Below are 22,859 nucleotides of genomic sequence, written 5' to 3' on the forward strand. Positions count from 1 at the left end.
AACTTCTTCCTAGCTACCTGCGGCCTTCAATCTAATATCTAGGTTCAGAATTATTTAGTGATGCATTATGTATGTCTTTAGAATTAACAGCATGGTGATAGACCAGGCACGTCATGTGAACATAAACTGATAAAGACTGGGAAGAAATTCAAACTTGAGGTAAGAAGTGGCAGATTTTCCTGGGAACAAATTTATATGCCAAAGGTGGCAGAAAGGTCAAATAGAATGAACGTGGAGAACAGAAAACTTTCCCACAAAATGAATTCCTAGATCTTTTCGAATGCTGAGGAACACTGTTTTCTCAGTCTCACCGGGCAAGTACAATATTGCTAATAAAGCTGGTCTCTTATTGGGATAAACAAAACTAAACAAACATCATAATTTCAGAAGAAAATCATAGCAAAGCAGAAATCAAACATTCAAAACAAGGTTTTGGTTATTTTGTTTATTTCACTTAAGACACTCAGTGGACATTAACTGGGGTACTTAAAAGTCATCTCAATGAGGAATCTCTTTAGTCCTTCATCAATTATTTCGAGTGTTCTAGTCTCAAATACATTCCTTTCTTCTACAAACTTCTGAAAGAGGTAAGTACCTCCACCCACACCAAAATAATGTGCTTTGCTGGCCAAAAGCACCCGTCCATTTTTATCTAACAATCTAAGGAATGTTTGGTGCAAAGGACCATAATAATCTGGATTGTAAATGGTTTCTGAGGTAAGAATGAGATCATATTTTTCAAAGAGTTCTTCACTGCTTAGTACAAGCTTACAAAACTCAGGCCACTCCCCAGAAAAGAACCGACATTTACATAGTTCTTGTGCTACTTCTGATTTCCTGCATCTTTTCACATCTGGTTCGTTTACACCATTTTCTTCATCTTCTGAAGTGGAATTCGCCGCTACATTAGGTAAGGTTACTTCATCAATCACCACACTGTTATAATCTTGGAAATGAATTTCTTTGGCGCCTCCCTTGAATGCCATTATACCCAGCAACCCTGACCCACAACCAAGATCCAACACTTTTTTCCCAGCAAATTTCACTTTGGCCTTTGTAAAATATGCCAGGAGGTCAAAGGTACATTCCCAGATTTTTAAGCCTCCTTCATAAACACCTGTAATCAGATCAGAGTGAGAAGAGAAACTTTTCGAAATGATGTTTTCTCCAGGGAAGTTCTCTTTCAACAAGATGGTTTTCACTACTGATATGTTCACATGCTGGAGACCTGGTAATGTTTCTATGACTTTATTTTCTAACACTTTCTTTAGATCTTTAGGCAAAGCATGCTCTTTGGCAACTCTCAAGCAGGGCTGTTTTTCATGTGGCTCCAAGCTATTTGAACTGTTAGCTGCACTGAGTGAGCTGTCTGTGTCATGAGAGGGAGCTGCATTTCCCGCTGACTTATGTTCCCACGACTGATCCTGAAGCAAGTCAAACTGTTCTCCAGAACATTTTTGGTCTCTAAGTGTACCTTTTTGTCTTTCTGAGACTGAAGGCACTTTTGATGAATTTAGGGCCAAAGCTCCATCTCCAAGGGATGTTAATTCATCTTCCAGATGGTCTTCTATAGTGAAATTAAATTGAAAAGTCATTCTGTCATAAAATACACACAATTGATAAAGAAAGATTCTTCAATTTCTGGATAGAACTGATGACACACACGTAAACCTGCTTCAATTATTCTCTTAGTTTTTCTGGAGGTCTATTCCTCTTGAGCTGGTTATACACAGTTACAAATATTCAGAGGTATTTCCAAATGACTTTTAGGAGGTCTTTGGTCTTCTTTCAATTTAGCTTTGGAGCAAGAAAAGAAAATTGTTACTAAAAAGCAAAATGACACATTTCACATAAATGTAATATTAAACATGCCCCCCCCCCAAAGAAAGCTGTGAGGGGAGGGGGGAGATAGAGATTTGGAAACATATACACCCTTCAGGGTTCAAAAGCTGGAGAAAAGAATAAACTGTAAAAACAAACAAAAAAAACAACAGCAGCAGGAACAACTAGAAATAACATAACGTCCAACATTCTCTGGCAGGAAATGACCAGCCTAACTACTTAGTGTCTTTCATCTGTCACGACCCTGCCCGCACATATTTACCTCCTAAACTGCCAGAATCTCTTCAGTCTGTTACCAGTTTCAAGTAACAGGACTTCAAAATTGCAAATATTTTGGTAAATAAGCATCCCTTTAAAAACATGCACAGGTGTGCTCTGATGTGTGTCGATTCATCCAAATGGCCTCAGTACAAACATTTCGCGGAGACCAGCAGCCCTAAGTGTATTGGGAGTAACGAGTAATTAGTAAAGATTAGCTTGACACAAAATCCGGGCATTGAACCCTGTGGAGAGGCCCGTAGAGAACGGAAGCAACTTAATAAAGAGACCTCTTCTCTGTATCGACTGTGCTAGACGCTTAATATATACCATCTGCTTCAATTTGCACAACCATTCTGGCAGGTGGGTTTTATCCCCATTATATATGATGTACAGAGTAGGGTCAACACACTAGTAGGAACCCAGGTTCAAACCCGAACCCAGATGTGCCACCTCAAAGCCCCAAGGGACGGAGGGTAGCAAATCTGGGGATTCCCGGCCCTCACCTCCCCCAAAGCGTCTCAAAGCAACCCTGATAGCGACCCACACCTGGGGTTGCTCGCCGTCCGGCAGGTGCCTAGCTCACCGCGCGGAGAACTCGGGCCAGACCCTCCGGACCGGAAGCCCGCACCAGTGAGTCGAGTCCTCCGCGGACCAGACACGCCCGGCCGTCTTCCCAGTCGCGTGGGGGCCCGGGCTCACCAAGGAAAACGGCGCGCTTCCTCTCTATGGTCTTGGCTCGCAAGGCCTGCCGGGACTGTGGGAGCTTCCGGTCTTGTCTCTGGCGGGAGTGTCTTGAAGCTTTGGTTCTGGGCGAAAGCATGTCTCAGGAACGCGCTGTGCCGGCGAGCGCGGTTCCCCTGGAAGAATTAAGTAGCTGGCCGGAGGAGCTCTGCCGCCGGGAACTGCCATCTGTCCTGCCTCGGCTCCTTATATCCTTGATGGTCACCTCCATCTAGACGGGGGTGTGGGGCGGGTCTCCAACCTCTCTCTTGTCGCATCACACCCGCTGCCAGGCCGTGTTGGGTTCCTGTATTTTCAGCCCTCTCCTTTCTCTGTTGATGAGCGAGATGAGTAAGCGAGGGAACCAAGGGCGAGCGCGAGCCGTGGGTGCCGAGACCAAAGGCATGCCTGGCTTTGGCATTGGAAGGGCTCGCAGAGGTGTTCTGCCAGTGGGTGTGGCGTTGTCTGCGGTTCCTCTGGGCCTTTGAGTTGCTCTGTACGTGCAGTTAAGTGTAAATACTTTTGCTTGGGGGGAGCGGGGAGCCAGGGACTCAGACTTAAGCTGTAAGGTGAGCTGACTGGATGAAGTAGAGAGCGAGGTACTCTGAGCGCTCATCTCTAAGATGGGTGGTGAAAATGAATACCTTCCTCGTTGTTTTGAGAATCAAATTAAAGGACGTAGTTCTGCCATGGTGCCAAGTCTGTAAAAGATGTTCAGTTAGTACAAATGTTCTTCCCCTCCCCCTTTTGAACCTCTGGAGTATTGTTGGTGAGGAGTTGCTTCCTTTGCTGATTGACTTTCATCTGCTGGGTTTGAGGTACTTAATGTCTCCATTGTCCAGGTGCAGACCATTTAGTAGTTGAATCCCTTTTTGGTTGTAAATGTACCTGGAGTCCTAGCCCTTCATGTTAAGGGGTATTTTTTTTAAACAGCTTTGAGCACGTAAGACTTCACCATAAAACTATACTCAGAAGAAAAAAAAAAATAGACCTTCACTTGAGAGACTCCTGAACACTGCACAGATAATTTTTCACAGCTAAAGCCAAATATTACTGTCACATAGAAATCATTCACCTGGGCACTGGTAAAACCCCACTTAGGTACCAAAGCCCTTCTTAGTCATTGTGCAGAGATGGAATTGCGGTCCTCAAGGATTTTTGATTTCGGTAACAAATAGCCATCCTTCTCAAAAACTTTTACTAGGTACATAATATGTACCAGACAGGGTGCTAGGCTTTGGGAGAACAAAGATAAGAAACATCGTTCCTCTTTTTACACCTCAACCTTATAGGGAGATTTCAATAATTGAAAGTCAAATTTGTTTATTTACATCAAAAAAAAAAAAAAAGTCAACATTCCCACCTGGTTTTGCATCTCAAACTTAACATTCAAAAGAACCCAAACCTGTTCTTTCCCCAGTCTTCTTCATCTGAATAAATGGTTTCACAAGCTAAAACCTTCAGTCCTCTCTTACATCCAGTCAGCAAGTTCTTTTGTTTCTGACCTCAGACTATATCTTGAATCCAATTGCTTATCTCCATCCCCATTGCTACTGCTCTGTTTCAAACTCCCATAGCCTCTCACCTGGGCTGTTGTTATTAGTTCCCTTGCTTCTACTCATGTCCTTTTATAATCTGTTCTCCAAAAAAAGTTCAGAGTGAAAAACATGTTTCCTTTTTAAAGCACCCCCAGTGGCTTCTTAACACATTGGGAGTAAAACAAGCCTCCTTATGTTCTAAGCCTTGGCCTCTCCTACTTAGCTCACTGCATTCTAACCACAGATACATGAAGCTCACCTACCTCAGGATCTTCATGTTCGCTGATCCTTCCCGTGTAGTTTGTTTTCTCTCTCTCTCTCTCTCTGGTACATCTCATTATTCAGGTCTCAGCTCAAATGTCACGTCTTAAGTGGGCCCTTTTCAGAGCCCTCAATCTTAGGTGATTCCCCCAAACCCAGTCAGTAATACTTGTCACATTGCGGTTTTTTTAAAGAGCAGTCGTAGTTACTCTTTTTACTTTGTTTCCTTTTTGCTTTTCCTCACTATGCTGTAAAGCTCATAAAGGCAAGAATTTTGTTTTCACTGCATTGGCTCCAGCACCTAGAATAGTGCCTGGCACAAAGTAAGCAGTCAGTGAAGGGCTAAAAAATGTTGTCATGTTTTAAAACTGGCCAGAAGTCTCATTAGATAATTTTCTTTTTCAACTTTTGGTCTTCAACACTTTTCAACAAATGAAAGAAATTTTCAATAAATCCACAGTCCCATCACCCAAACGTAATTATTTTCATTTTTTGCATTTTACGTATTATTTTCAAGTCTTCACCTGCATATCGGCGTAATCATGACTCATGTTTAATTTTGGAAGAGGCTAAAATTTTTTTAACCTTTACTGAAATTTATCCATGAGGGAAATTCTACCCTGCTGAATTAAAATGAGTTAATGACTATATCTCATTTTGATTGCTGCTGTAAAATATGTATATGCAAAGTAAAATTTTAGAAGAAGAATCAATTCTTGCATTACTGTGATGGGGTTATGGTTTATTCATTTTTCTTATTAAAGCATAATTCTTGTATTATTTTTACAGTAAAACATTAACATTTCTTAATGGTATGAAAGTGTATAGTTTACAATGTGATTACTGTTAACTTTTGTAATGAACATTGGATAATTTATTATCATGTATTTGTAAGTTCCTATGTGGGAAGAGTTTCAGTCTGATAGAGTGGTAAGATATATATGCTAATAACATGAAAAGAAGTTAGGAAGTGACCAGTGACTTAAGACAGGCACAGATAAAGTACTATAGAAGTGCTGAGGAGGAAGAAATTTCTGTTTCAGAAACCAGAAACCTGTGAATTATTGTAGACTGTTTCTCATCTGTCAGAAATGTGTCATAACTACACATAGTTTGAAAACATAAGTTTATCCCTAAGCAATTTTGAAAATATTTCCTTAAAGTATTCTCATTATATTGTTTGTTTACCTAATAAACATTACTTTTTTTTAAAAACAAAATTAAGGCAGTAATTTGAGTCTAGTTTCAGTCTCTTACTGATTGCTGCTTAAACTTCAAGAAAGTTCCTTTTAAAATCTGTTCTCGGTAGTGAATATCTTATTACTGTAATACTAGTATCTTCCTTAATTGTTTCACTCTATGTATCAGCGTTCTGACAGTTGGATTGAGCATATTCGTAAGTAAAATTATCTTAGTTGTATAATTTTACTTTGATGTCATTAAAGCCCAAGTCCCACATATCTCAATACAATTTCATATTCCCTTTAAATTTATTCTTCCTATTGTAGTGTTACCACCTTTGTAATCTTCAGTTACTTAAAATGACCAAATTACTTCAAATTACGGTACTTAAAGTTTTAAATTCCATTTTGGATAGATACCAAAAGTGTTCTGTTTGACAATGTGTATATAAGCACAGTGTAAATTTTAAATGTTAAGTTGTTAAACTGATTAGACCTATATAAAACATAATTTTCAGTCTACTGAATAACCTTAAGCTTCTTTAATATGTTTAGTGTCAATTAGAAAATACTTTCTAATTTACAAACAGCTGATTGTTTAGGCATGACAGGTTTGTCACTTACAAAGTTGACTTTCTTCATCTGTCTTCATTGCTCTTACTTGATGTAATTTACTTATTTAGTTAGGAGAAGAGGTAGAGAATTATGACTGTCCTGCATAGTTTACCCATGTATTTTGAGTTCTATTTACATTTCACTTGGTTGTGGAATATTTGTTTATAATCTTGAATCTGTGCTGCCTGTGGGGTCTAATTTTTATAAATAACAATTATTTTTTATCCTGAGTATAAGGTTATACATAGTATAGAAAATTTGTAACGTGAAGAAAAACAGAAAAGATAATAAAACAATCATAAATCTGAAATGTTTAAGATTTTGGCATAGGACATTCTCATCTTGATTTTATATGTTCCTGCCAGCCTATCTATTACTCTTTGTATATACATGCTTATATATATTAAAATTTGGGTTATACTACTTGGGACTTTTTTAGTTTAAAGTATTGTGGACATTTTATCATGGTTTTAAACCATCTCTAACAGTCATTTTAATGATAGCAGATCCTATTCAGTAGATGTACCCACATCCATTAACTGATCCTCAATTGTTGGACATGTACTTTTTTGTTTTTTTTAATTTTGCTATTATTTTAGGTTATTTAATTGTTAAGTTTCTCTACATAGACTATGGCATTTTGAAACTGGACAAAGCTTTTGATTGGTAGTACTTACATATTCTTGCATTTAGGAAAGGTTAGTGATGCTTGTTGGCGGACATGACTTAATATTGTTACAAAATATGTTACTATTTTCCTTTATAGAAATTCTGAAAATTATTGTAGAAATGTTTTTACCTCATATGAATCACCTGACATTGGAACAGACTTTCTTTTCACAAGTGCTGCCAAAGGTATAGTACTATTATTATCTTAATCAACTTCCATGTTATAAAGGCCGTTAAAATCTAGCCTGTTTTAAATCTTAATTTCTTAATGTATCACATATTTGAAATACAAATAAAGTAGTTAAAAATAGGTCTCGTGAGAATATGATGGTGTTAGTGTGATTGTAAGGTGATTAAACTTATTTTCAGAGAGTATGGATCCTTTACTAATTGAATTTACATTATTTGTTTTTGTATCTTCTCTGTAGAGTTTATTCAATTTCATTGTCTGGAAAAATGGAGCCAAAATTTATTAAAGAAGCCTTAGAATAAAGATAGCTCTAATATTGATAAAATCAAGTAACTTAAGAGAAGGCATCAAATTCACCAACTTCATTGTTACCTTTTAGATATATGTGGTATACCTTTTCTCTGAAAAGCAGTCATAATTTTTTTTTAATTATGGGAATTAAAGGTACTTTGCTGACAAAGGAGACATTTTTTATGATAACTTATCTCTTACTAGAATGGATTTCTAAGTTTAGCTTTGAAGCAGATAATTATCAGAACTCATTTTACTAATATTCACTCAATTGTTCTCTATCTAAAAAGTTACTTAAAATTTATTCTTGACCACCAAAAAAAGGTGAAAACGAGGCCTATGGAAAACAGTACCCTCTTTAATTACCATGTGTTGTTGACTGTGGATATTCTTGTAGTGTAGTGTTTAGGCCATTTAACTTGTTTAAAGTACTGAGATCTTAGGTTGGCTAACTTTTCACAGATAAAAACATGTAGTTCTGAGGTCACATATTATGTTTCTCACCTAGGAATGGTATTTTGAGTTGGTCAAAAAGGGGAGCTGGTTAGAAAGCAGGTGAATAGCTAATTCAGTACAAGTTCATTACCACTACCAGAAAATATCCTTGTAAATGTTTACATGGATGTTGATTGGTTAAGAGCATCATCTTTTATTTAAGTGTAAGAATTGAACTTGGTGTACCCCCCCAAAAATAATAAATAAATAAAATTAAAAAAAAAAAAGAATAGCACTTTTGTTACATCACCAAAAAGTGAACTTTGAGTGATTTTTTTTATGGATGTTATTAAATAGATTCAAATCACAGAAATGGGAGACAAACCAATTTATTTTATTTTTTAATTAAATTAATTAATTTATTGGCTGCATTGGGTCTTTGTTGCTGCGTGCGGGCTTTCTCTAGTTGCGGCGAGCAGGGGCTACTCTTTGTTGCAGTGGTCAGTTCTTATTGTGGCGGCTTCTCTTGTTGCGGAGCACAGGCTCTAGGCCCATGGGCTCTAGAGCGCAGGCTCAGTAGTTGTGGTGCACGGGCTTAGTTGCTCTGCGACATGAGGGATCTTCCCCGACCTGGGATCGAACCCGTGTCCCCTGCCTTGGCAGGCGGATTCTTAACCACTGCGCACCACCAGGGAAGTCTGACAAATCAATTTTTATTGGAGGCTTTATTTTTTTTTAAACGATTCTATTGTAGAAATACTATACAAAAAATATTATACTATATATATTTTGTTAACTTTATTAGGTGCAGTTGTTACACTAGACAATATCCCAGTGGCTGTTAATAATGCAAATTCAAATCTGATTTTTTTCTTTAAAGATATGTTTTTCCTTTTCTAGTGACTTCTATTACTACTATTTATGACCTGCTTTGTTTTCACAGACTGTGAGATTATTTGATGACATGATGTATGAGTTAACCAGTCAAGCCAGTGGACTGTCAAGCCAAAATTTAGAAATCCAGAGCACGCTAAGAAATATTTTACAGGTATGTCAAATATATTAGAAAGAGGGGTGGGGGACATCTTAAAGAGTGTGAGATATTGATTAGTTTTATACTCTTTATATAATGGCCCAATGCTAGAATTAAATTTGTAGAGTTAAAGATATAAAGATACTGCAAAAAACATAAATTCTCATTTTTTATACAATTTTGTGCTTAGTAAACATCTAAACTCGTATAAGAAGACAAGTAATCAAAATAGCATGCCCTACCTGTAATTCCAAAGCATATGTGTAGAACACCAGCTGTATACTTTGATGTGTGAGTTAGGATTCCAATTTCTTTTTTGCTTTTTTTTTTCTTTTAACCAGATGGCTAACCAGTTTTATTTCTTTGTTTTTAAGATTTTTTTCATATGGAGCATTTTTTAAGTTTTTATTGAATTTGTTACAATATTGCTTCTGTTTTTTATGTTTTGGTTTTTTGGCCATGAGACACATGGGATCTTAGCTCCCTGACCAGGGATCAAATCCACACCCCATGCATTGGTAGGTGAAGTCTTAAACATTGCACTGCCAGGAATGTCCCAGTTTTAATATTTGTAGTTGTGATAGACTGAAGTTATGTGTAAGGAGGAACAGAGGGTCCATTTTGTTCACTGCTGTATCCCTAGCACCCAGCATATCGTCTGACACCTTTTAGGTATGCAGAAAATATATTCTGAATGAAACTTCTTTCCTTATTTCCAGACAATGGTACAGCTATTAGGAGCTCTTACAGGATGTGTTCAGCATGTCTGTGCCACTCAGGAATCCATCATTCTAGAAAATATTCACAGTCTTCCCTCCTCAGTCCTACATGTAATCAAAAGTACATTTGTACATTGTAAGGTGAGTAACGGGTCTAGGTACACTTTAAATGGCCTAGAATCCATGGGCAAAGGGGCTGAGTTTGTGGTGTTTATAGTGTTTGTTCATAAGCTTACATTTTAACCTGTATTATTGCAATTAGTTTTCCCACAGAACAAAGAGCATGTGTGTTAATATTTGTGTCAAAATAAGTAGTTGTAGAGAAATCTTAAAAAGGGGGCTCTTGAGGTTTTGTTGTTGTCTTCTGCTGTTTCCTCTTGATGGGGAAAGAAGTGATATGGATGTGTGTTGAGTCACAGGGATCCTGAAATAGTTCTGTCATGGCATTGGTGGCTCAGATGAATTACTTACCAATTAGGTGTCTGTAAAGGGACGTTGACCCTTATTTAGTCCTGAGGCAGCTTTAAAGCACAAAAGCTGGCCTAGGATTTGTGGGTCACAGGCAGTTTTGATAATGCGGTTTGTTGGGTGAATGAAAATTGCTAGTTAACTAATGCTTCTCTTTGGTGATAAGTACTAAAATGTCATGTACTAGACCTAATGTTATTTAACTCCCTTTTAATTCTATATTTGTAAGATCTTGGAAGTTAGAAATCATATTTTATACATGCCTGTATCTCTCAAAGTACACTATATATAATGGAGGTTCATTAAACATTTGGTTAATGAATGAATGTCATTCAGTAACAAACATTAAATTTTTGTTTTGTTTTTTTGTTTTTTGCTGGTGAGAATTCTTTTTTAAATTGAAGTATAGTTGATTTACAGTGTTGTGTTAATTACTGTTGTACAGCAGTGATTCAGTTACACATATATATACATTACTCTTTTATTATTCTTTTCCATTATGATTTATCATAGGATATTGAATATAGTTTTCTGTGCTATACAGTAGGACCTTGTTTATCCATTCTGTGTATAAAAGTTATATCTGCTAACCCCTATCTCCCACTCCATCCCTCCTCCAACCCCCACCCCCTTGGCAACCACCAGTCTGTTCTCTGTGGTTCTTTTTCTGTTTCATAGATAGGTTCATTTGTGTCATGTTTTAGATATCACATGTAAATGATATATGGTTATTTGTCTTTTTCTGAGTTACTTCACTAAATATGATAATCTCTAGTTGCATCCATGTTGCTGCAAATGGCATTATTTTGTTCTTTTTTTATGCCTGAGTAGTATTCCATTATATACATGTGCCACATCTTCTTTATCCATTCATCTGTCAATGGACATTTGGATTGTTTCCATGTCTTGGCTATTGTGAATATTGCTACTATGAACATAGGGGTGCATGTATCTTTTTGAATTATAGTTTTGTCCAGATATATGCACAGGAGTGGGCTTGCTGGATCATATGGTAATTCTATTTTTAGTTTTCTGAAGAATGTCCATACTGTTCTCCACAGAGGCTGCACCAACTTAATTCTGATGCCATTCTGCACCCCATGTTTTGCATATGCTCCCCACTCACCCACCCTCTAATAACATTAAATTTATGAGCTCTGATAGAATGAGTTAAAATAAATTTGGCTCTTGAGCTTTTTTTGATTTGCTTTGTCTCTCATTTTTATTTCTTTGTGATCAGAATAGTGAATCCATCTATTCTGGGCGTTTACATCTAGTGTCAGACCTTCTGCAAGCTCTTTTCAAGGAGGCCTATTCTCTTCAAAAGCAGCTGATGGAACTGCTGGATATGGTTTGCATGGACCCCTTAATAGATGAGAATGATGATATTTTGAATATGGTAGTAGGTGAGTGAGTAAAAGTTACTACTTAGTATATGATGTATTTTGACTATAAACTGAACTCATTTAAATTATTGAACCCAATGTTTCTAATGATTCATGATATTATGTGTTAAAAAAATTTAAATCCTACCCAATAAATTTTTAATCTCTTAAATTTTAGATTTTGTAAAATTGATATTTGATGCATTAATATAGATTTATGTATTTAGTCAGTGTTCAAACTAGGTTGTTTCTGCACAATGATTAACAAAGAAAATTATGCAATTTTATGCCCTCTGAAATAGTCCCAATTCTGAAATAGTAGCTTCAGAGTTTTTAACCATAACTTCATAGTAAGCAATGAAGTTTGCATTCCTTCCTGGAACACATATAATTACATACATATGTGTATGTTTGTGAATGTGTGTGTATATACTAAATTTGTTTACTGTACATGAAATGATGTACTATATTACAGTCTATTTCATTTTTAAAGAATTGCTAATTGCTACTTTATTAATTTCATTACTTATCAATGGATCATGGCCCAGAGTTTGAAAAGCAATACTTTAACTAACGTATAAGGGCAAAGATTGCTTTCATAGCTTCAGCATAAAGAGAGTAAGGTGTTTTTGTGCAGTATTATCCTATATCTTTTGCTCTGTAACAAACTACCCCAAAATTTATTACATTGAAGCAACTATTAGGGAGTTCCCGGGCATCCCAGTTGTTAGGACTCGGCACTTTCACTGCCAGGGCCTGGGTCCAGTCCCTGGTTAGGGAACTAAGATCCCGCAAACTCTGTGGCATGGCAAAAAAGAAAGGAAGGAAGGTAGGGAGGGAGGAAGGAGTGGGAGGGAAAAAGAAAGACAGGGAGAGACAGAGAGGGAGAGAGAGGGAGGAAGAAAGGAAGAAAGAAATCAAGCAACTACTGTTTCATTTATTCACAATTCTTAGTTAGTGTTTTAGGCTGGGCTCAGGCAGGACAGCTTTCTGTGCTTCACGTGGAGTAACCGGCTCACTCTTGTGTTTGTGGTCATTGACCTCACTCACGTTTGGTTGTCAGCAGAGGAAGAAATAATGTACTGAGCCAGTCATGTGTAGCCCATCATCCAGCAGGTTAGCCCAGGCTCAGCTACCTGCTGATGGCCTCAGGGGTTCTAAGAGCAGCAAGAGAGGGCAGGCCCCAGTATGCAAGCACTTTTAGTCTCTACTTGCCTTATGTTTATTTTTGTCCTGTTGACCAAAAGTTGTGTGGCCAAGCCCAGGGTCTGCGGAAGGGAACTGCCCAAAAGCATGGACATAAAAAAGGGTTTATTGTGTTCATTTTTACAAATAATCTACCACAGGCAGAGTACAAGCCTTAATGAGTGTTGTGCAAATTTGTTTTGATTCTTCCTTGTTAGGTTTTCTTTCCTTAGCAGTATATTTTGTCATTTTTGATTAGAATATCTGTAGAATATTTCAATTAAAATAGGGCACAACTTTTATTCCACTGAACATTTTTAGTTTTATTTAGGTTGTAGAGTAGTTGTAAACATCAAACCTATTTTCCATCATTTATGAAAACCCTAAATCAAAAGCGTGACACTTTCACTAATTATTTTGACATAATTTTCTTCAAACTGTATTACCTATTTTAGCAAATGTCAATATTGTTCAGTAGATATTTTTAAATATAGAAGAAACTCACCCCATATGACATGTGAATGTCCTAAGAGTTCTGTTATCTTTCTTTGTAGTTATTCATTCATTGTTGGATATCTGCTCTGTTATTTCCAGTATGGACCATGCATTTCATGCCAATACTTGGAAATTTATAATTAAGTAAGTTTCTGTTTTGTTTTGTTTTTACTCTTTGTAATGTATTTTCCATATCCAAAGTCTTAATTATTTGTAAGTTTTCTTAGGTTGCATTTAAAACATTTTGTATGGGTGTGTATAATGTTTACTGATGCTGCTCTCTAATAATCCAGATGTTGTACATGTAGCTCCCAAACCAAATTGTACTTCTTTATCCTGCTGTCTCTAAAACTAAAAAAAAATTCTACTCAGTTAGCTAGTACATCTGAAATAATGGGCCAGGGGTCTTAACCACTCGCCGTTACTGTTGCTTAGCTGACTATCAAGTATCCTAATTCCAGGCTTAAATTAATAATTATAATCCCTTCATTATATACTTTTGAGTTGTTCAAATTTAATTCCGTTTATAGTTTTAACTACAGTGTTATGAAGGGTTACTAGGGAGAGTGTCCATAGCATTTATCAGATTCTTGGGGGTGGGAGGAGATATAGTTGAGATGTAAAAATGGTTAAGAACCTCTACTTTATAAATATGCATAAAACATTAAAGGTCAGTGTAATACTTTCAGGTCTTAGGTGCTTTTCTTGCACCCCCAGGTCCCTACGTTGCCAGCAGGTAATAGTGCAGTGGTTACAAGTGTCAGCTCAGAGCCACATCGCATATGCGTGAATCTGTTCTGAAATCACTCCTCTGAAACTCTTAGGCAATTTGGTTAACTTCTCTGAATCTTAGTTTGCTCATCTGAAAATGGGAGTTACAACAATAGCACCTTCTTTGTGGGGTTATAGTGAGAATTTAGTTTATCAGTGGGAAATGCTTGCAACTCTGCAAGGCACATAGTGAGTGCTCAATGAATTAACCACACCACCATCATTGTCATCATGGAATATCTTCCACTCTTGCCCCCTTTCAATTCATTTTCTATCCAGCATTCAGATTGATTGTCTGAAAATGTAAATCAGACCATGTCACTCCAGTGCTTCAAATCCATCCCAGTTTACTAAGAGTAGCAATCCAGTCCTTTCCGGCTCCTGCCTTCTTCACTAGCTGTGTCCATCGCGCTCTCCCTGCTCTCAGGTCATCAAACATACCAGACTCTCCTGTAGAGCCTTTTCACAGCTTTTTCCACTGCCTAGGATGTTTCTCTCCTGAACTCTACACCTTGCTAACTCCTGCTTATCTTTCAGTTCTCACTTTTAAGTGTTATGGCTTCGTGATAGCATTATTTTCATCCTTACCTTGAGAGTAGGTTAGGTTAGATCTCTCTTCTATAGCACCCTGGACTCTTCCATCTTAGCATTTATGATAGCCATAATCAATTAATTATTCTTACATTATTTAATGTTCTCTTTTGTGCTAGACCAGAAATTCATGCAGACAGGGTAGAGATTGTATCTTTTCATTCACCCCTCTATCTCCAGGGCTTCACAAAGTGCCTGGCATATAGTAAGAGTTCAATTAATATTTTATAAGGCAAAATAAAAAATTATCAACTTAAACTAACATGACAGCTTCAGAAGTAAAGTCAGCACATCTTAATTATGCCATGTCTAGTATGTATGATGCATTTGGTTTTTTCACATGTTCTTTCAAGTCATATTTTTATGATCCTAATTTACTTCATATGTCACTTGTGATTATACTCTTTTCTTTTTGTTCATTTAGGCAGAGCCTTAAGCACCAGTCTGTTATAAAGAGTCAGCTGAAACACAAAGATATAATTACTGGCTTGTGTGAAGACATTCTTTTCTCCTTCCATTCTTGTTTACAGTTAGCTGAGCAGATGACACGGTCAGATGCACAGGTAAAAATATGGTCCAACAGCACTGGGAACAGTAGCTCTTTTTCCTTTGGCAGTTACTAAATCTCATTAGAATCTGTGGATCGGCTTACCGAAAAGGGTTTTAATTCGTTTTGTTTTTGTTTTCAATCTGTGGGATTATTTATAGCCCATAATTACTTTTCACTCAGAACATTGCATTAGACTCCTCTCTGCTCTCATTCCCTCTACAGTATCTGTCCTTGCCTTTTTATGTACTGACTGGTTGGTCAAGGCATTCTCAGAATCTTTTCAATCTTTTTCTACCCTTGGAGAAAATCTAATTCCTTAGTCCTGTATCTCTTTAAGGTTGTCTTAATATAGCCACAGTCAACCTTTTTTTCACCAATCCGTTACAACCTGTAAAGATGCAGTGTGCAACTGTATGTGTATCTATCAGTCTTCTAAACTTGGTGTATACTTAAACTTATATTGATTTCAAAAAGTTATAGTGTTGAATTGGCATCCCTTTCATAAAAACAGATTGCATTCTAAAAATTTGTAATATGCTTACTGGGAATTACAGTTTATTTTCCAAAAACAATGTTTATACATAGTGCCTTCTGTTCTCAGACTAGCTCTTTAAAGTTTGTTTAACTCATAGTAGTCCTAAATTATAGGATTAATAGTACTAAGGACCTAACAGTTAAAATAATTATTTCAATGGGAAAATGAGTTAAATATTTCTCCGCAGAATAACAGTAACATCCCTTCCTGCTATAGACTGCAAACTGATACAGGGAATTCCTTTGTACCTTTGCCTTTCCTTGCCCAGCAGCTGTGGGGGTGGACATGTAAGGATTCATCTTGTTCCTAAACACTGGTCACAACTCATGGGGCAGAGATGATCTGGAAAGACAAACCCTAGAGCAGAATGGAAGTTTGAAAAAGGGTTCCGAAGTTGGTAAGAGGGAGTGAGGAGTAGCTTTAGGAAGAGGCAAACCCTTCCTTCTTGCTTCTCTGCTTTTTCTCTTTATCTATCCTCCCCTTACATCCTTTCTTTTTTCCTTTTCTTTTCTGTCCCCACTTCTTTCATATACCATTTCTGATTCCCCTCACCTTGCTGAAAGGAGAAGGCAGTTTGTTGGGTATCCTGTGTCAATGGCAGGAAGGATGTTCCCTTCCCCACCTTTATCCTATGCATCTATATCCTCAACCCCAACCTCTTGTTTTCCAAATTTCCGTTTTGCTTATCTTGACACCACAGATCCCCCAGTTAGTACTTTAGAGAGTAAGATTAGACAGAGATTCCTGGACAGGAGTGAGATGGGGAAAGTCCAAGCCACAGTATAGTCTGTAGTGGAAGAAGAAAGAGAAGTCCCAAGGGTACCTGACCAGGTCGGCTATTTGTACATGAAGTACATAAGCTTAGTGTATATAAACTGCTTGTATATGAAAATCACAGAATTTAGATTGTACACTTTCCTAACTGTCCGAGCAAATTTTCATGTTTTTCCTTACTTGTTTTTCTTTATTTTTTTTTTTGGCCATGCTGCACGGCATGTGGGGGATCCCCCACCAGGGATTGACTTCGTGCCTCCTGCAGTGGAAGCACGGAATCTTAACCACTGGACCACCAGGGAAGTCCCCTGTTTTTCTTTACTTATTTGGGACTGATAAATGTAGCTAGCACTACTTACTCTCCAGGGCCTGAAATGGAGCTTTGAGAAGATCTGTGTAGTTTCTCCGTTCTTAACTCTAAATTTTGATTAGCAACGCCCTCTGCTGTTTGCTACTGATATTTATTCAGGAATCAAACTATGTATTTTATTAAACTCTTCCAAGCAGGTTTTTCACCTTGTTTTTAAAAATATCAAAATAAAACCGCTAGATTTTATAGATAATACACTACTTATGGAAGCATATAGATGTATCAGTCCCTGAATTAGGTTCCTGGGACTGCTATAACAAATTACCACAAATTACCACAAATCAGGTGGCAGATTTATTCCCTCACAGTTCTAGAGGATAGAAGTCTGAAATGTGTCAGCAGGACCATGTTCTTTTGCAGGCTCTGTGGGAGAGTCTGCTCCATGCCTCTCTCTTAGTGTCTGCTGTCACTGGCATTCCTTGGCTTGCAGCTGTGTCACTTCAGTCTCTGCCTCCATCATCACATGGTGTTCCTTCCGTGTCTCTTCATATCATCTTCATAATAAGGACACCAGTCATGTTAGATTAAGTGCATATCCTACTCCAGTAGGACCGCATCTTAATTACATCTACAACATCCCTACTTCCAAATAAAGTCATATCCTGAAGCATTGAGGGTTAGCACTTCAACCTGTCTTTTTAGGGGATGCAGTTCAACCCATGACAGCCCCTAAAACTGATATTTATTCTCTCTTAAGTCTTGAACATGGTTTCAAAATGAGACTATTGTATTAGACTTTGTAAGAAGCTTTTTAGCCACCAATAATGATAGTTTATCTATAAAGATAGGGAAATTTATTTGTAAGGCTTTTAGATATAAATTTAATTTGCACTGTAATTCCTACTGTTCATATAATGCTTATAGAAGATTATATTCAGAAAATAAACTCATACTTTTATATCGATTACCTACACTTAGATATATTGCTCACTACATTTAGATTTTATCAGTATTTTTCTTGTTTTATTTAAAGAAAGGAAGACTGGATACTCATTATTTTGAAACATTAAAAATGGTCTTTCTTGTCTATATCCCCACTCTCCTTTTGTTGGTATTCAGATGCAAGCTTTCTGATTTAAACAGTTGAGTAAATCAAAGTGGGAAAATGTGAAGATTGCTTTTTGAAAATGTGAAAATCAGAGCTCTAGATTTAATTAGTATGCTACTTAGTAATGAAGTAAAGCTAGAGTCTTCAACCAAATCTTGTACAATGGAAATTGTATGAGAAAGAAAAATTTAAAGTAGGCAAACATGGTAAGTTGTGTGTCATCGTTTATTCATTCAACAAGTATTTCCAGGGTCCTTATTCTGTGCCAGAAAATGTATTGGGTGCTAAGTTAGTCACATTTTTCTGCCTTCAACAGCTTATAGTCTAGGTTGGAAGTCAAATAAGCAGATAAGTATAGAATAGTGTGATCTTTGGAGAATTGGGGGTTGGCCTATGGGAGTAAAGGTAGGAACTCAATCATGAAGTCAAGAGCGATTTCTTGTGATATGACATCTAAACCAAATAAAATTTTTTATTATAAGGTCAGTACAGATTTCATTTTTAATCTCTGTCCTTTTACATTTCCATAGCAGTGTATAAGAGAGTTCCTGTTCATAATTATCAAAGAGGTGAATTTTCATCTAACTTATTTTTGCTGAGGAAAATTGACTATTTCCAAATATTTTTATAAAAGGTCAAAATGAAGGGTCATGCTCAATTAGTGGATCATTCAGTTCCATTTTGACTGGTTTAATTAAGGTTTTTATATACTTTTGGAAAGAGATTGAACATAGACGGTTAACAAAGTTATAAAAATCACATATGAACATAGTTAACGTTATATAAAAATTTCATTTGAAATTTTTCTCCAAATTAAAGATAATAATGTATCTGACTTAATTTTAGGGGACTAATTTAAAGCTTTTTGGATTGTAGTGTATATTGCAGATTTGGATGACATAACCAATATTTATTAAGCTAAGTTGCCTAAGTATCAGACACTATTTAAACCTCACAGTAACCTTAGTGTAAGCCATGTTGCAACCTCACAGAGAGGCTTGGTAACTTTCCCAGGATCATGCAGAGGTTGTGGTAAGGCCAGGATTTCAATCCAGGCAGGGTGACTCCACTGTCCACTGCATACACATAGATATCTTGGCATTACCCAGTGTTTCATTAATTTACAAATGTAATACGTGCTCAGAAAACCCTCATACATTACACAAATATCTAACACGGACAGTGAAATCCTACTTTCATCTGCTACAGAGAACCACAGGTAAGATTCTGATTTATTTTGGTGCGGGAGGGTTGTTTAGGGAGGTAATATTAACACATAACATACATTTAAAAATAGTAAGAGGATTATATTATACATATTGTTTTGCAACATGTGTAATGTTAATATGTCTTAGGGCTTTCTATATTCAGGAAGGTATATCTACCTAATTCCTTTTAATAACTCTATGCTACTACAGTTTATGAATATACCTTGAATTTATTTAACCATTCTCCACTTGATGGATACTGGGTTCATTTCAATTTTCATTCTGTAAGAAAGATTGCATTGCATAACTGTGCTGGTGTTTCTAGAGGATATATTTGCAAAAGTGGGATTGCAACTGGGTTAAGGAGTTTTAACACTCTAGCTTTTAATAATAATGCAGAGTGTATTATTTTATGCTCCCATGAATGTTAAAATAGTTTATTATTCTACTTCCTCATCAACTCTGGGATATTATCAGTTTTTTAAATCTTTGCTAATCAAATAGTCCTCTCCCCTCCCCCTTCAGAAGATATGTAATTAGGTTGTAATTTGGAGTTTTTCAGTATTAGTTTTTGGCAGTTTGTATTTTCTGTGAACTGTGTTCTCTTATCTTTGACCTGTTTTCTTTTCTATCTCATTCTTTCATTTGTTTGTAAGACCTTTTTCTTTTGCCCATCTACTGATCCCCGTATAGCAAAGAACAATAAGGTATTAAAGTTTCTTTCACTTTCAGATCAATCAAAAATGATCACCTTTTTTGCTGTTAAAGATTAAAATCTCTTTTCGGGAATGTAGAGTTTAATTTTCTGAAATACCTTTATCATCATTTGGTGTGTGTATTGCTTCTAACAATTCAGAGAAGAATTTTTTATGGAAAATGTTTACACAGAGATCTTTTTTAGAAAATGTCTCATTAACAAGCTTAGCTAATTTCATATTCTTTTCCTATTTATTGTGCTTTATTTCATTTTTTTGGAACAGGATAATGCTGACTACAGATTATTTCAGAAAACACTCAAATTGTGTCGTTTCTTTGCTAACTCCCTTTTGCACTATACCAAGGTAAGGCTTATGTTTTTTAATAATGCATGAATGTGTAATCTATAATACATTGTAAGTTATCTTGTTTTTATTATTCTTGCCAAAAAGAGAATCTTTTTGAAGTTATTTTGTCAAGAGTGTATTTTGCAGGGTTTTTGGTTTAATATTGTTAATTGTTAAATATTGAGCATCTGTTATAGCATTTAAGTTGCTACCATCATATTGTTATTAGTTTTATTCAGTTTTCTGAAAAACTTATTTCTGTATGCATAAACAAAATTATTTCTATAAGCACAGATCAGTTTTCAGAAGATAATTCAATTTTCCTTTAAATACTGTTTATAAATTATTTCTAAATTAGGTTGTTAAAGTTTAAATGTTCAAACTATGTGATAATTTTAAGAAGACCTGCATATTTGGGAGTCATCAGGATAGCATAGTGATTGCTGAAAATATGTGAATAGAATAGATAAGTTGTCAAGGCAGATTATTTGGAAAGAAGAGCAGAGAATACTTATAGCAGCCAATGAAAGAAATACCATTAATAATAAATATTACTAATTAAAAAAAAACTTTTGTCCATGTTGAATTTGTTTTTGACCTTGTCTTCGCCCTTTTTGAGGAAAAGATAAGGGTCTCTGATGACTGTTTATTAGTCAGAATTCCCTGGCGGGCACACTGACTTCTAAGACACATCACCATCCTGTTGCTGTTCGAGTTCATTCTTCTGGGCCACCGCCACTTACCGTAGTTGGCTGCTCTAACACTGGGTTCCCTGCAGCTCTCAGGGTGTGTATTTCAGTGGCAGAGGTACATGGTGGGAGGGTCCTGGCACCAGTGATACTTGTTAGGTAGTTACCCATCTGATATTTGCTGGTGTTGTAGGAGGCAAAATTGTGCCTAATTATACCATTTTTAAATCAGTTATTTGCTTTCAGGGGAATTTAAATTTTTAAGATAATTATCAGCTTGTTTTCTATATCCTATAATACAATTAAAACTATTTCTTTGACATTCTAAGAGATAGCATAACCATACTGGATAGAGCAGTCATGACTGTACTTGAATCCCAGCCCTGTTGGTTTTTAGCTATGTGACTCAGCTTACTCGATACCTTTGCTTCAGCTTTCTAGTCTATGAAATAGGGACAATAATATGTCATAAAAGTTTTGAGAGGACTAAAATAATGTACATAAAGTCACTGTATGTCCACTGAGCACTTGGAGGTGGTCAGTAAATGATAGCTCCTAATTGTAGTTGTGTTGATAGTTTTAGCAGTGAAGGATTTTAGGTGCTTAGCCTCATCCCCTTGTTTTCCCGTATGTAGCACATCCAGGATTTGATTTTATTTTGCATGCCTTTGATAAGAGGATATGTATTAGCAAAGCACATTGTGTGCAAAGAGTGAATAGAGTTGCTTTATTTTTAGGAATTTCTTCCTTTCCTCTCTGATTCTTGCTGTACATTGCACCAGCTTTACCTTCAGATACACAGGTAAGAAGAATGCTAAGTGACCATTGAAATGTAATAGAGCCATTGGAGCCATGCAAACGCTTAGTGTATATCATTTAAAAATAAAATATCAGGGTAATTTTTTCTTAATGTTTTAGTGAATTTTTATCTGCTTGCTTAAAATTAATGGAGATGGAAGCTTTTAAGGAATAGGTTCTATATGAGTTTTACTTATTTTTATATTTGTAGCTAGTACTTTATACCCAAGTAGTGAGTAATTGGTATGATGATAAATACCAAAGGCAAAAAGAGGTTATATATACATGTATGTATTTTGAATCAGCATACTGTTTATCTTTCTTAATTTTTATTTTACTTCTGTGAGATTTAAGTCAAGTAGTAGTTGACTCCGTGTCAGAAAAAAAGTAAGTTACAGAAAGGGTATCATAATTTCGATAGGGCTGAATGACATCTAAAATTGATAGTAACCTCAGAAGAGCCCTTGATTTGAGACTAAAAGACTCTGTCACCTCATTCATCAGCAACCCTCTTACATCTCCTTCATCTGTTTAGTCTCCCAGACAACTTTTCACACCTCTCCCTCTTCAAACATCCTAAATCTGCAGCACCACCTCCCCATTTCTCATTGTCAATTAATGTCCTCACTCTGTGTGTCACTGAGAAAAATGGAAGCAAGTGAAAGAGAGCTTCCATATTCTCTTTCTGACACATGAACTATTCCGTCTGTATCTAGGCCCATATATTTCCTTGTTCCCATGAGTGAACTGTCTGTGTGCCTATCGAAGGCCAGCCTCTATTTCTGCTCTGGATTTCACCCTCTCTCACATGCTCAGGGACCTCACTCTAGCAGTTGTTCCTTTTCTCTCTTGCATCATCAATCTTCCCTGCCTTCTGGGTCATTCTCATGAATGTACCAACATGCTGTTATTTTTCCCATCTTAAGAACAATATAAAACAAAATCTCTTGACTCTACATCCTCCTCCAAATAAATGTCTTCCCATTTTTTCTGCATCTGTTTACAACAAAACTCCTGGAAAGAGCTGTCTATACCACTGTCTCTACTATCTTTTTTGAACCTACTCCAGTCAGGCTTTCCATTCCACTACTTCACCTGTTACAACTCTTGTCAAGGTCCTCAGTGACTTCATGTTGCTACATCTAGTGGGCAGTTTTAGGCCTCATCTTACATAACCTGTCAACAGCACTTAAC

The 22,859-nt window shown here is 36.5% G+C and overlaps 2 protein-coding genes across 9 annotated transcripts in view; one reads left to right on the plus strand and one right to left on the minus strand.

Annotated features, from left to right (window-relative positions):
* Positions 1-442: 442 nt before the first annotated feature.
* On the minus strand, positions 443-2,891 carry METTL18 (methyltransferase 18, RPL3 N3(tau)-histidine). 4 transcript variants are annotated; one of them, XM_057725696.1, is made up of 3 exons: positions 2,650-2,735; positions 2,105-2,278; positions 443-1,797 (listed from the first exon to the last, which is right to left on the minus strand). In XM_057725696.1, exon 3 carries the CDS (start codon positions 1,593-1,595, stop codon positions 474-476), a length of 1,122 nt encoding a protein of 373 aa, XP_057581679.1. In that variant the 5' UTR covers positions 1,596-1,797; positions 2,105-2,278; positions 2,650-2,735; the 3' UTR covers positions 443-473. The 4 variants fall into 4 exon arrangements, with proteins under 4 accessions (XP_057581679.1, XP_057581680.1, XP_057581681.1 ...); XM_057725697.1 differs by lacking the exons at positions 2,105-2,278; positions 2,650-2,735 and adding an exon at positions 2,803-2,891; XM_057725698.1 differs by lacking the exon at positions 2,105-2,278 and having other exon boundaries at positions 2,687-2,798.
* FIRRM (FIGNL1 interacting regulator of recombination and mitosis) overlaps positions 2,874-22,859 on the plus strand; it is a 39,981-nt gene continuing 19,995 nt past the window's right edge. The window contains exons 1-10 of one of the 5 annotated variants that reach the window (XM_057725687.1): positions 2,874-3,032; positions 5,979-6,018; positions 7,185-7,273; positions 8,947-9,051; positions 9,756-9,896; positions 11,464-11,629; positions 13,348-13,432; positions 15,075-15,213; positions 20,116-20,196; positions 21,605-21,669. In XM_057725687.1, the coding sequence (XP_057581670.1) occupies positions 2,922-3,032; positions 5,979-6,018; positions 7,185-7,273; positions 8,947-9,051; positions 9,756-9,896; positions 11,464-11,629; positions 13,348-13,432; positions 15,075-15,213; positions 20,116-20,196; positions 21,605-21,669 (1,022 nt within the window). In that variant the 5' untranslated portion in view covers positions 2,874-2,921. Of the gene's footprint in view, positions 3,033-3,076; positions 3,320-5,078; positions 5,098-5,978; positions 6,019-7,184; positions 7,274-8,946; positions 9,052-9,755; positions 9,897-11,463; positions 11,630-13,347; positions 13,433-15,074; positions 15,214-20,115; positions 20,197-21,604; positions 21,670-22,859 lie in introns of those variants that run through there. The other 4 variants (XM_057725689.1, XM_057725688.1, XM_057725691.1 and 1 more) reach the window with 4 other exon arrangements.

This window comes from Hippopotamus amphibius, chromosome 3 (assembly GCF_030028045.1).
Source record: "Hippopotamus amphibius kiboko isolate mHipAmp2 chromosome 3, mHipAmp2.hap2, whole genome shotgun sequence".
Taxonomy (NCBI): domain Eukaryota; kingdom Metazoa; phylum Chordata; class Mammalia; order Artiodactyla; family Hippopotamidae; genus Hippopotamus; species Hippopotamus amphibius.

Bases quoted from the DNA above. Each gene is read 5' to 3' on its own strand.
- METTL18 (XM_057725697.1), bottom strand. From the start codon at position 1,595: ATGACTTTTCAATTTAATTTCACTATAGAAGACCATCTGGAAGATGAA.